This window comes from Rhipicephalus sanguineus, chromosome 8 (assembly GCF_013339695.2).
Source record: "Rhipicephalus sanguineus isolate Rsan-2018 chromosome 8, BIME_Rsan_1.4, whole genome shotgun sequence".
Classification (NCBI taxonomy): domain Eukaryota; kingdom Metazoa; phylum Arthropoda; class Arachnida; order Ixodida; family Ixodidae; genus Rhipicephalus; species Rhipicephalus sanguineus.
This window is the reverse complement of record NC_051183.1, coordinates 17,484,391-17,498,427: the sequence shown is the minus strand read 5'-3', so window position 1 is coordinate 17,498,427 and position 14,037 is coordinate 17,484,391. Positions and strand designations below refer to the sequence as shown.

Genomic DNA, 14,037 nt, shown 5'->3' with positions numbered 1-14,037 from the left:
TATGGCACCCGCCAGTTACCTGAATGGTGCGGCAGGGAAACTGCTCCCGGGAGCAGACATGGTCAGTGAGGAGGGAGCAGTTGTCGTCCAGTATGAAGGACGGGTCGCCGCGGAGCTGCGTGGGCTCGTTGTGGTATGTGCACCGGTCCCGCTGAAGCTCCACCGCCTGGCCCAACAGCGCCCGCAGCCGCCGCGGAGGGAGCATCACGTTCGCCGGCAGGAAGCCTGCGCACACACCCGCACGGGCAAAGACTTTTGAGCCGAGACACCTCTGCGGCCAGTGGGCTGTGTAAGTACTCGCAAACAACTTTCAATGACAACGAAGGAAAACGGTATGGAATTGACGCGCATGCGAATCTTGCATGAAGGGTCCTCTAAAGTGCATTGCCTCAAACTCTGCTTTCTTGTGCTGTCTAAAATCTTGCCGCAGCAGACCTACAGTGGAATGCAAGACATAGACGTCTCACTTACTACAATGCTTCCAAAAAGCTTTCCCATGTTAGATTACGGCAAACCAGAGCGTTATTTTGTAGTGATGCCTTCTCTCTGATTCAGTGCTTGTCTTATCACAGAACATAATGAAAAAACACTAATAAAGGGACAACAATGAGAGGCTACAAACACAGTGCCGACTAAAAACCAAGCTGCATGGTGTTTTGACGTTCGATATACACTCCATCACAATGAAATCATGGACATTTCGAGAACTCGACACAGCACCATTTATGGTGATATCCAACATCCTCATAGTGACAGTACACTTTGAGCACATACCGACGTCAAAACACAATAAAATTTGCTTGTTAGTCAGTGCCACATTTGCCTCCTCTTCACACTGTCCCATTTTTTGCACTGTTTTTTTTTTATTTCTCTAGTATACCTAGCAGCCCACTTCAATATGCAACCGTTATCTTATCATACACACCTCACTACAGGCCGATCCCGTTAACTTAAATGGACCATCATCAGCGAGAAAATCCATAAAAGCCTCGTAAAATGTGTCGTTGCTAAATAGCTGCATACAGCCAAGGCATGGCACCTCAGTTTTTGCAATGTAAAGGGAGGCACGAACTATAGCATCTTTTAGTGTGACAGATTCAAAAAGTGAGGAATGTAGTAGATGTTCCTTGTTCTGCATGCACGAAAAATTTGCGACATTTAAAATTTTCTTTCCACAGGTGGTGCCTTTTCCTAACCTTTCATCACAAAGTCTGGCATGTAACTGCCAGTTTCAAAGGCACTGAAAACAGCACGGGAGCTCTTGGCAGCTATCATCTGGTTCACACAAAACTAATTGCTCCCCTAGACAAGAGCATCTACCTCATTTGCCCTGCTCTCCAAATCTAATTTCTTTTGAGGAGGACCCCTGGCACAGATTCCACAATTAACAGAGGAAACGCTGCTCTTTTTAAGCCACCCATCTGACCTCATGGCCAGCCTGCACTCATGACACCCGAAAAGCATGCACAGATCATCGTCCTGTTGTTCTTTATATTTTTCTCAAGCGTTATTTCAATAGTATGACTGTAATTGCCATGAATTTTGATTTTCCGACTCCCACAGCTGTCAGTCTCTTAGTTATGACTTCAAGATTACCTTGCAAAACTAAAAAAAAGAAAGCCCATCAGCAACACACAAGGACGAATGAGAAAGTGAAGAGATTTACACTCACTCTGGAGTCTCTCCATAAGCTTCTGCCGCGACGTGTGCGTCTTGCCGTCCCAGTTGGACATGGACCGAAGCTCTTCCGGGCTGCCACACATCATGTAGCTGCGAACAGAGATGCCGAGAGAAGCAATTATGTGGGGAAAACACATATTTTCACAAATTACTTATTCAATTCACTTTCAAATCACATGTGCTAGCGAGATTAGATCACTGCGCAAAGCATCTCTTCGTGCCATGCAAAGTCTATAGAACAGTAACGACATAGACCATAGTCACTACCCACCAACACATGCTCATGACTAGCGCTTCAACTTTTCAACTGCAAATTCAGAATGTGTACAGAATTTTCTTTTTTTTTTCTTTTGCTGCCTGATGTTTTCGTATGCAGGGTGTTGCAAGAAATGTGTCCGACAACCCTTTAAAAAAAGAAAAAGAAGAAAAGGGGGGGGGGCTAGGCGTAGCTCGCACTAGTGGCGCAAGGCTAAAGGCACAGTGGAACTGATCGGTTCCTAGCAGGTCCTGGCCATACGAAGTGATGCCAACTTATATGAAGAGATGCCAAGAGATGCTAAGTTATACGAACTAATGCCAAGTGATGCCAAGTTTCAGTCGAGTCAAGCACAGTCTCCTCTCGCCGTTCGCCCGTACTACATCATGGACTACTTTAAACGAGTCGAGTCCGGCAGTCTTGCTTGGCAGCACACCGTGATTCCTGGTAAGCGGCTTCCTCATCAGTAGTGCAAACATTCTTCAGTCTCCCCAAGTCCGCGTCTGGCGCCACGCGCCGGCTTTACACAGAACGAAGGAGCGCATGCACAGTTGGCCGTGACATCACGTCTGGTGCGACCGAGTAGTTGCGCGCAGTGTCCAGGCAGGCAGGCTGGTGGCGGAGCAGTGCATGAGCCAGCTATGCAGGCGCACAGCTGTGCAACCGGTTGCTAGGCAACGTGCGGAGGAGTCATCGTGGCGCAGAGTTTTTTTTTGCGTTGGACAGATTATGGTCAGCTTAAACAGCTCTGCTGTTAATAAGAGAACTATGACATTTGGTTAATAACTATTTCTGCGGTGGAAGGCATCGTAACATGACTAGATACATGATTACAGAAGTTAAAATAATTAGTTATTTAATTAGATGAGACATGTTGTCCGTACAAATAGGAGAACTGAAGTCCTTCCTGCAAAGAGCCCATTGCCAATTTGAGATTTCCAAAAAGTGATCACTGATAATTCGTGCAGGGTGATGAAATTCAGCCAAGTTCACCGGAGTTTCTTTTTGAGCCACTAGTATTTGTGTGACTACTTGGTAATCTATTCAGGATTTATCTATGAATTATTGCAAATTTTTTTTAACTTCCCACTAATACTGTACAATTTATTGTGACATGTTCCTGACTTATTTGCAATTTTGTGTATTTTGCCCCTCTCCCCTCTGTAATACGATTGACCCTGAGGGTTTTCCAAACCAATAAATAAATTGCTGTGTGACAGAAAGATACCCCAAACAGTCCTGTTTGCTAGAAGTATTGTGTGGCAGAATGACACCCCAAATACACCCTTTCTTTTCAGGGTATGGTATTAGGCAAATAAACACAGTAATATTCATGCAAACTATACACCTCTTGCCTGAGTGAAGCTCTGATTGCTAACGCTGCAAGCGGAACTGCCTGTGCCCTGCTGGTTTTTTTCACCTGGAGAGCTCGTGGACTCTTTCCGTGTTGTGACGGAGGGGCGAGAGTCCATGGCGGAGGCACTGGAGTGCATCGAGTAACCGTCCTTCCTCCAGGTACTCCAGGTACTTCTGCTCCAACACTAGGAACAGCATCTCCTGCAAAAGCGTTCAGAGCATGAGCAAGGCTTAACTGTTTCTGCTCCAGATATTGTAAAAGACTTAAAAATTCATACTTTCGGTGTCTCAATGACAGAAGAAATGCAACAAATGTATAGATTCACATCACTGTTTTACTACAACGTATCGATGGCCTTTTGCACGAATTGCTATTGCAAGGTCTTGAAGACAGTGAACAGTTCTCCAAAATTAGTTGCCAGTCGTGACAATGTGGAGTGTGGCCAGAAATTATAAGAAGACAATTTTCGCGCCACCCCAAATAGCAGCTGTGGCAAACGCAGGAGATTCTAGACAGATACAGCATAAAGGCCTCTACCTCAGCGATATGCAACATCACTGGCGTTACTGAAATATCAGAGAGAATCATGTTCATCTGCTTCGTTCCTACTTACAGTGATAATAGACAACAAAAAGTCAACAAATTGTCTGAAGCTGCGTGTTTGAAGCCAAAAGACAATAATGCACTGTTCTCACACAACTGTTGCATTGTGTTATACTTTCAAGCAGCCGTATTTACAATGCCTACTAACAAGGAAAGTACCCAACACAACAGGCCCATGAAAAGGACACATGAACATGCGTGAACACACAAATAGTGATGCTCGTACTCACCACATATGCTTGAGGTGACTCAAGTAGTACCTTCAGTTCGCTGAGATCTGCCTCCGCCTGAAACATGTGACGGAGTTTGTCGTGAAGCGATGAAGCAGCCATGCATTTCCAGATCTGATTACATCAAAAACAGTTGTAACATCTCGACAGGGAATGTGACAAAGACCCGTTCAAAAATCTCACTCCTCTGATGAGACACCCAGCTGTGAAAGCGAATACCATACCGAGAGAAACACTAAAGTGATACACTAAATCAGTTTGTCATCATTGTCACCTTAATGCCACAAGTATCCGTGCCTGTACGGCACAGTAATTGAACAAGGGAAAGAGGAATCTTCATTGAAAACGTGATACAGAGCAGTCCTCTCTTAAAAGAGGCACCTAGCTGGCAATAAAGCAAACAACTTGAACACTTCTGCTTTATGAGAGAAAAAAAAAAGGTTGATAACATGCTTTAAGCTATATGCAAATAAACTTTATGCAAGCTACATGCATACAAAAATAGTTTGCTTATTTCTACCCCATGGTTCAGCTGTAACTTACAGCCAAAACACCTGGCAAATACGATAAGCTGGATAGATTGCATCATGACCAAAGCTTTATTTTTATCATCAAATCACCTGCTGTGCTGACCTATTGTTTACCGCAATGTGTACTGAGTGTAGAGCAAACATACAATCGGTATGGGCTCGAGACATCAACTTTTAACTCAGTCAGCAACCACAAAATTTTATGTTTAATGTAGCAGTAAAGGAGAAATTGCTACGGCGGCACGATTCTGGACATCAGGCAGGCGTTTCGAAGTGACACTAAAATTAGTCACAATTACCGATGCTAGCATTAATTATATAATACATTACAGCATTTATGATTCAATTTCACCATTACCAGACACAAGGCTACAAATTACAGTAAAAAGGTCACAAACAAAAATTTTGCTGTTAGGGGTCCTTTAGAACATGAACAGTGCCAGAAATGACAGAAATGTGAAACAGCCCTGCACCTTCGCCCAGTCTCCCTCCAGGACGTGCGTCTGGAACTTGGCCGCAGCGGGATGGTCCAGACCACAGCCAGACTCCTGGATGAGCTGTTCTGCTGTGCGGCTGCAAGTAAATCGCACCAGACGGTGAGCTGCGTTGCTGGTTATCATTCTGACATAATTTGTCTAACATGCCTGTTGAAATGTTCCATATGCCATTCCAATTAGTCCGCATGATTTCCGCGTAATTTTACGGAGTATGTGCACAATCCATGTAAATTCTATTAAATATCTGCAAAAATCTTACAGACAACATATGGAATTACTAGGAATGCATACTGAATGTTTCAATGTGAATGCTGCACACAACATACTTATAGTGTGTCCCATGGGTGTTCTGGGTCAGCATGTGGAAGCGCTGAGCTCATCTGGGTGCCCGCGCATTCGGGAAACCCTGGTAATGAGGCCGCCAATTCTTTAGCCCGAGGTTCGAGAAACCGGGCACAGGTGGATCTCATGGAGGGTTTCTCGAAGGAGCGTGCGTGTACCTTTGCTGAGCTCACTGCGAATGCTCGTGCTGAAAGGCAAATATACCCACCCCGCCACTCTTCCTTTACTACCAGGGAACAGCACCTATGGCGCCGTCTGCAAACGCGGACTTTACCTACCCCCTCCCTCCTCTCCCACTACCGACCCATCCCACCCTCCTGCCCTCTGTGCAATGCACCGAGGGCAAACCTAACCCACATTCTCCTGGCCTGTCCGTCTTCTCCTCCTCCCGGCGGGTCGGTTCCACTCAAAACCTGGGAGGACTGGGAGACCTCACTACGCTCCACGGACCCGGCAAGGCAGAAGATCGCCACCCGCCGGGCTGCCAGCATCATGGACCTATTAGACATGAACGTTTGAGTGTGGTGGGGCCGCGCGGGGACCCAGGGGGCCTGGGAGGTCTTGAATTCCCTTGCAATAAAGTTTTTTTGACTCGACTCGTACCATGGGTGCTGCATAACCTTGGCAACACGATACTTAGTCGAGACAAATAAAATGGCTTGTCTCACTATGCCACTGTTACCCCCAACCTCCATATAATGCAAACATTATGGGTACAGCTTCTATTGATGAAAAGCTGTTTTTCATTCCCTGTCATTCCTCTATATATTGTGACCTATAAAAAGGCAGTGCAAATTTAAAGAGACTAGAGCAAACAAATTCGCTTATACACAACACAAGTGCCGTGTTGTAAGTATTCACCTGTATTCATTTATAGTATACCCGTGCCAACCCGGATCAGCTGCTCTGGCCCACTGCTATAAATGAAAGGGATGCGCATGCTTTTCAAGGAAACCTGCAGCCATGGCACTTGGAACCTAACACAATATGTGTTAGTTCCACAGCCGGACAGTGTCAGAAAAAAGCGGACACAAATAAGGATCCATCTGCCACGCTATGAACTGCAAGATTAAAAAAAAGAAAAGATACCAGAAAACGGGGAAATGGTTGGTGTAAACATTAACATGATATAGGGGCGGATATGGGAGGATAGGGGATGTGCCAGAGAGTTAAAAGCCATCACATTAAAGTGTACAGGCCAACTTTAGGCCACTATAATATTGCTAAGGTCCAGCACATTTGTGCTAAGTACAGTTAAACCTCAGTGATACGAATCTCGCGGGGTTACCAAAAAGATTCGTATCACCAGAAAACATGGAAAATTAGTAAGAAAGTTGGCATACGTTTTGATTTAGTGTTTCGCAGGGCCGTAGCGACATCATGAACAGCTCTGAATGATTGCCAGTAAAGTTTTTAGACGTCAACGCTCATACTTGTAATAGTAACTATACGGTGCATGCACGCATGTGTAATTAATGAACCAAATGTGTTGTGCCCCGTGACCGCTAATAGCCCCTTCCTAATCTTACTACGCCTTTCTGCATGACACCAAAGTACTGCGGCGAAAGTGACTTAAAGGGGTCATGAACCACTTTTCTAAGTAATGATCTAATGGCCTCAGTATCGGAGTTTACTGCCTCCCGAATCGATTGCCGCAAAAATTTCTCGAATCCTTCAAGAATCAGCGGAGTTACGGGGGTTTGGTGCACGCTCCCAGCGCTTTCTCTCTTTTCTCGTGCCGGCGAGCGCACTGGAAGCTAGACAAGGAGGGATGGCATGGGGGAAAGAAGTTACGCCAGCGCGCGTCATGAAACGCGATCGCTCTCCCGCTGTGATTCGCTTGCGCGAGTGCGGCTACCGTGTACTGAGGAGTGCGGCGCCGGCAAGTGGCGGCACCCCGCGGCAAGAAGCGCATCTGATCCGAACGCCGCTCTCGATTTACGTCGGCTATCGGCCAATAAGCATGCTATGTCTCTTGCGACGTACAGCGGACAGACGCCCCGCCCACCGACGATAGTGAGAACCGGCCTCTATTTGAAAAGAGAGTGCCTGGGGAAACGGCAACTTCGCGCTCCGCTTGTGGCCATTACGCGGCGCGCACGACTGTAATATTTGGCAGAGCAGTTCATAGCCGTGTCAGCTTTCCGCAGGATGTGTTTTTTCAATCAGCCCAAGGGGTGCTTCATGACCCCTTTAAGAAGCGCTTTGCACGCGATAGATTGAGGCCAAGCTCTTTTGCCAAGACCGTCCGCTTCGTCTCTTGGGGTCTTCGTCCACGTTTCATGGGACTTCATGATGGACCCGCAGCCCAAGTTTCAGTCTTGTTTCATAGAACGTCTGATTGTGGGGACATGGCTTGCATCGACGTGGCAGGCACGTGTTAGCACAGTACAAAGACACTGCTGCATCGAGTACACAAGAATACGTCAACGCGTCGAAAAAAAAAAAGCGCGACGTCAACGTCATCTGTAATCTAAACACGAAGGCGCATAAAGGCCTCCAAGATTTGTGCGAACTATCTCGGAGGCAACGACGCACCGTTGATGGTCGCACAGCGCGAATGGCCGCGCCCGCGCGTGACTGCCGCGTCTTCCGCCACAGCGCGTGCAGCACCTGTTCGTACCTGTGCGCTAGCGTACGTTCGTATCAAACGTCGCGGGGTGCAAACCGGTTCGCAACAACCGTACTCCAATACATTACAGGCTAATGGGCATTGGCCGGGACCAAAGAAAAATTCGTATAACCCCGAAATTCGTACGAGCCGTGATTGTATCACCGAGGTTTTACTGTATTCTCATTAAATCAGTATTACGGGTAAAATCGTTGTTTGGGCTAGAACTTCTATGTAAAACATAAACATGAGGTTTAAGAAATTGTTATTGTGGGTCCCTGCAGCAAAGACACACTAAATAAAACTTCTACCATTAAATGAGGCACATGTAACGTGCCTTCCTTTTTTTCGGTGCCAGTAACGTGCTAACTTTTTTTTTTTTTTGTAGGCAAAGTAGGGTAGTAACACGTTCCCAACCCTTTTTTATTATCGAACAAGTAACATATTTAATTACCTTTTTTCAGTAACGCCTACATTACATATTGCATCGTATACACAGAAATTTCTAAGGCGATGGCATGCAGGGTGTGAAAACTTTCTATTTTATATCTAGAGCACAAACGGCACTACCCCATGCAGAAATTTTGAGCTTGATGGGTCAAATTTTGGGATTCGTAAGCTTACTGGCCCTGCCGTTGCTATTAGCTTCATGTATAAAAGTGACGTAGAGTTAAAAAGGATAAAAACAACATGCTATAAATGAAGAGAACAGGAAGCTCATGTTTGTGTGCGTTTGCCTGTATAGCAAACGAAGCGATTGTGTCGCATACCATGTTGTGCTTCTCTGCAACCACACACAACCTTGGATTGCCGATTTCATACAGTACACTATTTAAAGACCTATAATAGGAATGATTTCCTGGTTTGGCAGTTTGATGTAAAACCGCCAGTTGTACCTAGCACACCTATGCCAGTACCAGTACCAGCATAGGTGTGTGACAAGCTGCATTGCCCCGTTCAATGATGCGTTTGAAGTGCTGAACCCGGGCTTAGAGACTGTCGATATCGTGTTTCACCGATGGAAATAAGAAAAACCACACTATCAGGATGGTTACAGGAGCTGCAGCCGTAAACAACATACAACGTTCATGCCGCATTTTATGAGCACAGCAGCGAGATCGGAGCAGCCGGTGCAGTGCGACAGGTGGCCAGTGCACCTGCACACACCTGCCATAGTGTTTCCGTCCTGAGCCACTAGGAGCAGCGCATGTGCAGTTCGGCATCGCGAAAGGTGGATTAGGGGTGCATTATATTTGTCGCTGTAATGGACACAGGTATTGTGAGGATACCTTCAAATAAAGGCTAAAAAAAACACAGAATTGTAAGTTGTGAAGTGAAATCAGGGGTGTCAGCTGATTAATAATGGCATTTGAATGAATGAAACCCTAGAAGCAGACTTTAAAAAATTTTACTTCTGTGCTCTATCCTTATCTTCAATGCTTCATGGCTTCTGTATCAAAGACAGCTTCCCATGATGACTAAACTTTGAGAAGCAGCGAAAGGCGGGCTAGTTAGCACATAACTGAAAAGTTGAAAAAACAGCACAAACACAGTACGAATGAAGGTGCAGCGCCCATCCTAGTGTCACCTTCTTTCATCCTGTGTTCGTGCTGTTTTTTCAACTTTTAACACTAAGCTTTAATCTCACAGTATGACAGATGCCTACCAGTGAAGTGCTGAGGCCAGGGTTGAGTGTTTCTAGTTTTATCATTCAAAAGATGTAGATACCTTTATCAGTTTCTATGAAAATTACATGCACATGTCTGTTTCTTTCTTACAGGGTACAGCGTGATTGTTGACCTGAAGAATCTCCAATATCTTTCGCAACTGTTTAACATACCAGTTTGGCAGTGTTTCTTTTTTTTTTCTCATAAACAGTAGCACGACAAAAGAGCACTACCACGAATTGCTAAACATACGTACATGCTTTTGTTGGGACAATTCAATTGTCACGCGTAATGCTCCAACAAAACTACTATCCTCACCAATCAAAAAAAGTTAAGATTATGTACTTCAACATAACAATGACTACTCAGTGAAAGATAAGCTATACTAGCAACGAACTCAACAGAATACAACAGTCACAAATGTTTTGCAGCAGGGGCGTAGCCAGAAATTTTTTTCGGGGGGGGGTTCAACCATACTTTATGCATGTTCGCACATGCGTTTGTATGTGTGCGTGTATATATACGCAAGCAAAATTGAAAATTTCGGGGGGGGGGGGTTGAATCCCCCAACCCCCCCCTTGGCTACGCCCTTGTTTTGCAGACAGCCCCAGTAGTCTCTACTGAAAACGCTGTCTAATTTTATTGCCGTCTTGATTTCACCACTGCCCCAGCCCTCTTTTGCAATAAGTCTGCGATATTTCAACCCCAGTACATCGTCATACGTCACGTAGATGTCTAGCACTGACTCTTTTCAATTAATATTTCATTTCTAACTCTGCAGCAATTTTCAGTAGAAAATTATAAACATAGGGGAGTCAATGTTGAGGTCATATGAAGTAACCCTCCAAAAAAGCATGCAAAAACACCAGTGTAGGTGGAGTACTTGGATGTGTTCTCTAAATCCCTAAAAGGAATAGTTGGGAAAAGGTACATGTCAACACCCATAAAGTGTTATTTAGAAAAATAACTCCCAAAGGTACGAGTATGTCATCGCGCGCAGCAATCCACGCGGAGTTGGCGCTAAGTCCATTGAAGACACCTACGTACTCCGTTTCTGACACTCCCCGGTGTTTTTCCGTGGTTCGACAGGAAACGGCACACCCCGTAGTTATTATTTATCAACAAACTCTAGTTACACTCAAGCAGTTTCCGCGTTGCGCAATACGCTTTTTCCGGGGAACGCATGCGCAAACTTGGCCCAGGCCTTATCGGCAACGCCGTCCAGGGTCGACATCGCAAGGTGCCCGCGGTTCCCGTCTTTTTTTAACCTCGGCCCCGAGCTCGTTTCCGGATATCCGCTCATCATGATGAAAGAGACCTCACGCCACGTACAGTACTACAAAGCAAACGGCAGCTTGTCACTTTATCACGCATACCCCCCCCCCCCTCCAATACAAGCCACAAACTTTCTTATCAGCTGCTGCAGCCATCAGCAAACTCGTCAGTAGGGTTGGCTGCACGCCTGGGCAGATACCCCAACGCTCAAACACTGCCAACCGCATGGTATACATCGTCTACACGACTCAAACGAGAGTTGAAAACAGTGAATGAACAACAAACGCCGATAAAATTCGGCTATCAAGAAAGCAAGCTGAGATAAAGCCCTAACACTAATCGCCAAGACGACGCTCGGAAGACTGGATTTCGATGGATTGTTTGCTGCCCGTCGCAACATACAATACAATGGCGCAAACGAAAAAAAAAAAAATAGTCATGAGCAATGAGAGGGAACACTGAAATTACCTAGCTCTTATAGGTCATAGTGGCTAAATGTAGTGGACAGGCGCGAAAGTGTTCATAACAATAAATGCTCAAGCGGAAAGGTGTATCTTGCAAATCGATACGTCACAAAGATACACACACAACAGAGTGCTAACCGTCTTCAACCTTAACATTACGAGTTGATTAAACACGAATCCGGCGTTTCCTCTCACATAGCTCACGAGCACAATGTACCCTCACGAGTGTAGTTGATGTTTTTTTTAAAGTCTGCGGCGCAACTAAACCGATTACGAACAAACACAACGCACAAAAACAATGGCGACGATGACAGGCACTGCAGAAAGCGGCACGCGTTATTCACAGCGCTATGTCACAAGCCGAGAAATATCAAATAAAATGAAAACATTCATGCACCGTGAAATACTGCAGCTGTGCGCGACAGTTCCAGGCAATTCTTAGCGACACAAAATGCGATAACGCCACGCAAACCAGCGCAGCACGGCTGACGTGCGAAGGCAACGGTTTAAAAACGGTTTGCATGAAAGTTGCGACATCACACTGCACACGTGAGCAACGGATGGGCGACGCAACTGTGTATGTACTAACAGCACGTGTGTTTCCCAAGTTTTTTTTTTTTTTCGTCACGGAAACTGCGACAGCGCGCGGTCTAGCCTCACGTTTGCGTAGGACTGCGGAATGACTACGCGATTTTCGCTCTGGATCAATGCACGATGCATGCCGACGCTCCATAAATAAAAAAAAAAACAATTGGCGCCAGGTGTTTTCGGTCGGATCGTAGCATAAACATTAACCTGTTTCTGAGGAGGGTTTTATTTAAAATGCAGGCTGCGAAACATCGGTGAAAACTGTCTTTTCTTTGTCTCGACTGCTTGTTTACTAAGGGCTTCGACGGTGCGAAACGGATAAAGAGGGCTCTGTAACGCTAATAAACAGCCGTACGTATTATCTGACCGACGTCCCTTCTGAACACTGCACAGGCAACATCCGGTCTCGACAGTTTGTGTTTATTTTCTAGAGCATTAAAAAAACGCGTGCCTGTGTTCAAGTGTGGTAGGAAAGGAGGGCTAGTTCATAGACCTTTCGTACTGTGTTGAGCTCTAGCACGTTACTTGAAATAAACACTTATTTAATGAAGGACTGTGACTTCAAATGGTAAGGTACCGTGTCACCACATGCAACGCTAAGTAAACTGCTCCTAGAAGCGAAACTAGAAGCGTTGTCATTCAACACGGATCGATGACTCACGACGTAACTGTTTCATCGGCACCACCGCGCTACAACCACGCGGCAATTTCGTTTGGGGGTGTGTAGGTGAAAGGTCTGGGGTTCGACACCCTTCCGAAAAAACCCGCAAAGATGTGGTCACGTCTGCGTGCATCAATCACTGATAGGCACTTCGGGGGACCTACTGGAACTGTTTATGTAGTCCGAGCTGAGATACAGCAACGGGTACTGCTTCCGGTGGGTGGATGAGGGGGTGCAGGTAAAGGTGTGCGGTTCGACTCCCTTAGGAAGAACGTGCTGGAGGATTGATAATAGGTTCGGTGTGAAAAGAGGTGCGCATTAGAGAGCGAGAGTGAACTTACTTGAGTCCGAGCCCTCGTAGGTGTTGACCGATGAGGCGGATGATATCCTGCTCGGTGCGCGAGGCGATGATGTTCTTGTTGACGACTGTTGCGGTCGTGGTCGCCGATGAGACCGCCTTCTCGGCGGTCGTGGTCGAGGGCGCGCTGGTCTCGTCTCCATTTTGCAGAGTGTAGCAGCCGTTCGTCGCTTGCATCACTACTGACGGCGCAACCCGCTGCTTTTTGCGCGGAGGAGACGATCCTTCGCCGTCCTCTTGCGACTTCGCGCACGATGCCAGCCTTGAAGCTCGCCGAACGGCCTTTGTTTTGGTGAAAGTGTTGTTTTTTTTTTCGTTGTGTTTTCTCGTTGCCCGCTTGTTTCTGCGAGGAGGCCTTTTCCCGTTTTTGTTTTGTTTCTCGTCCTTTTTGGCTCCGTTTGTTGGTTTGCCAACGCCTCCGAACCCACGCTCAGGCTCCTCCGATCTCTCCCACCCCCCCAACTCTTTCCCCCCCCCCGAAAGGGGCGCGCAAAAACGCTAGCGAGCGAGAAAAAAAAAACGCACGTTGGGAAAGCACACCGTCGAAATTTCCGAAGAACGCTCTCCCCCTCTTTTCCCTCCTCTCCCCGACCGTTTCTCCGTTGGCTGTTCGAGGGGTCCCCTTCTCAAACACCACGCTTCCCTCCGACTTTACGTCAGAACTCTCATTCCAAGTGGGTTCAACATGCGGAAACACACACAGACACACACCATACACGCGTTCGCACGAGTCTACAAGTTTGGGACACCGAAAACGCGATCAACGAAAGAAGAAACTGGGCTCCGCTTAGAGGCGTGCTTGGGAGCTCAGCGAGCGCCCGTATGCGAAACCACAACGCACCACAGCACGCACCCGTGCACTAGAGACAAAAAGACGTCCCCGGGAAACCCCCAGGGAGCTCGGACACCGGCCGTACA

General features: G+C 46.5%; 1 protein-coding gene across 1 annotated transcript in view; it reads right to left on the bottom strand.

Moving 5' to 3' along the window:
• The window catches only part of LOC119401483 (WD repeat-containing protein 26), a 28,037-nt gene extending 14,076 nt beyond the window's left edge, over positions 1-13,961 (bottom strand). Inside the window, exons 1-6 of the mRNA XM_037668325.2 lie at positions 13,103-13,961; positions 5,130-5,229; positions 4,127-4,183; positions 3,357-3,493; positions 1,673-1,770; positions 20-225 (exon numbers count right to left, since the gene is read on the bottom strand). Coding sequence (XP_037524253.1) covers positions 20-225; positions 1,673-1,770; positions 3,357-3,493; positions 4,127-4,183; positions 5,130-5,229; positions 13,103-13,296 — 792 coding nt within the window. The 5' untranslated portion in view covers positions 13,297-13,961. The remainder of the gene's footprint in view (positions 1-19; positions 226-1,672; positions 1,771-3,356; positions 3,494-4,126; positions 4,184-5,129; positions 5,230-13,102) is intronic.
• Between the last annotated feature and the right edge of the window lie 76 nt (positions 13,962-14,037).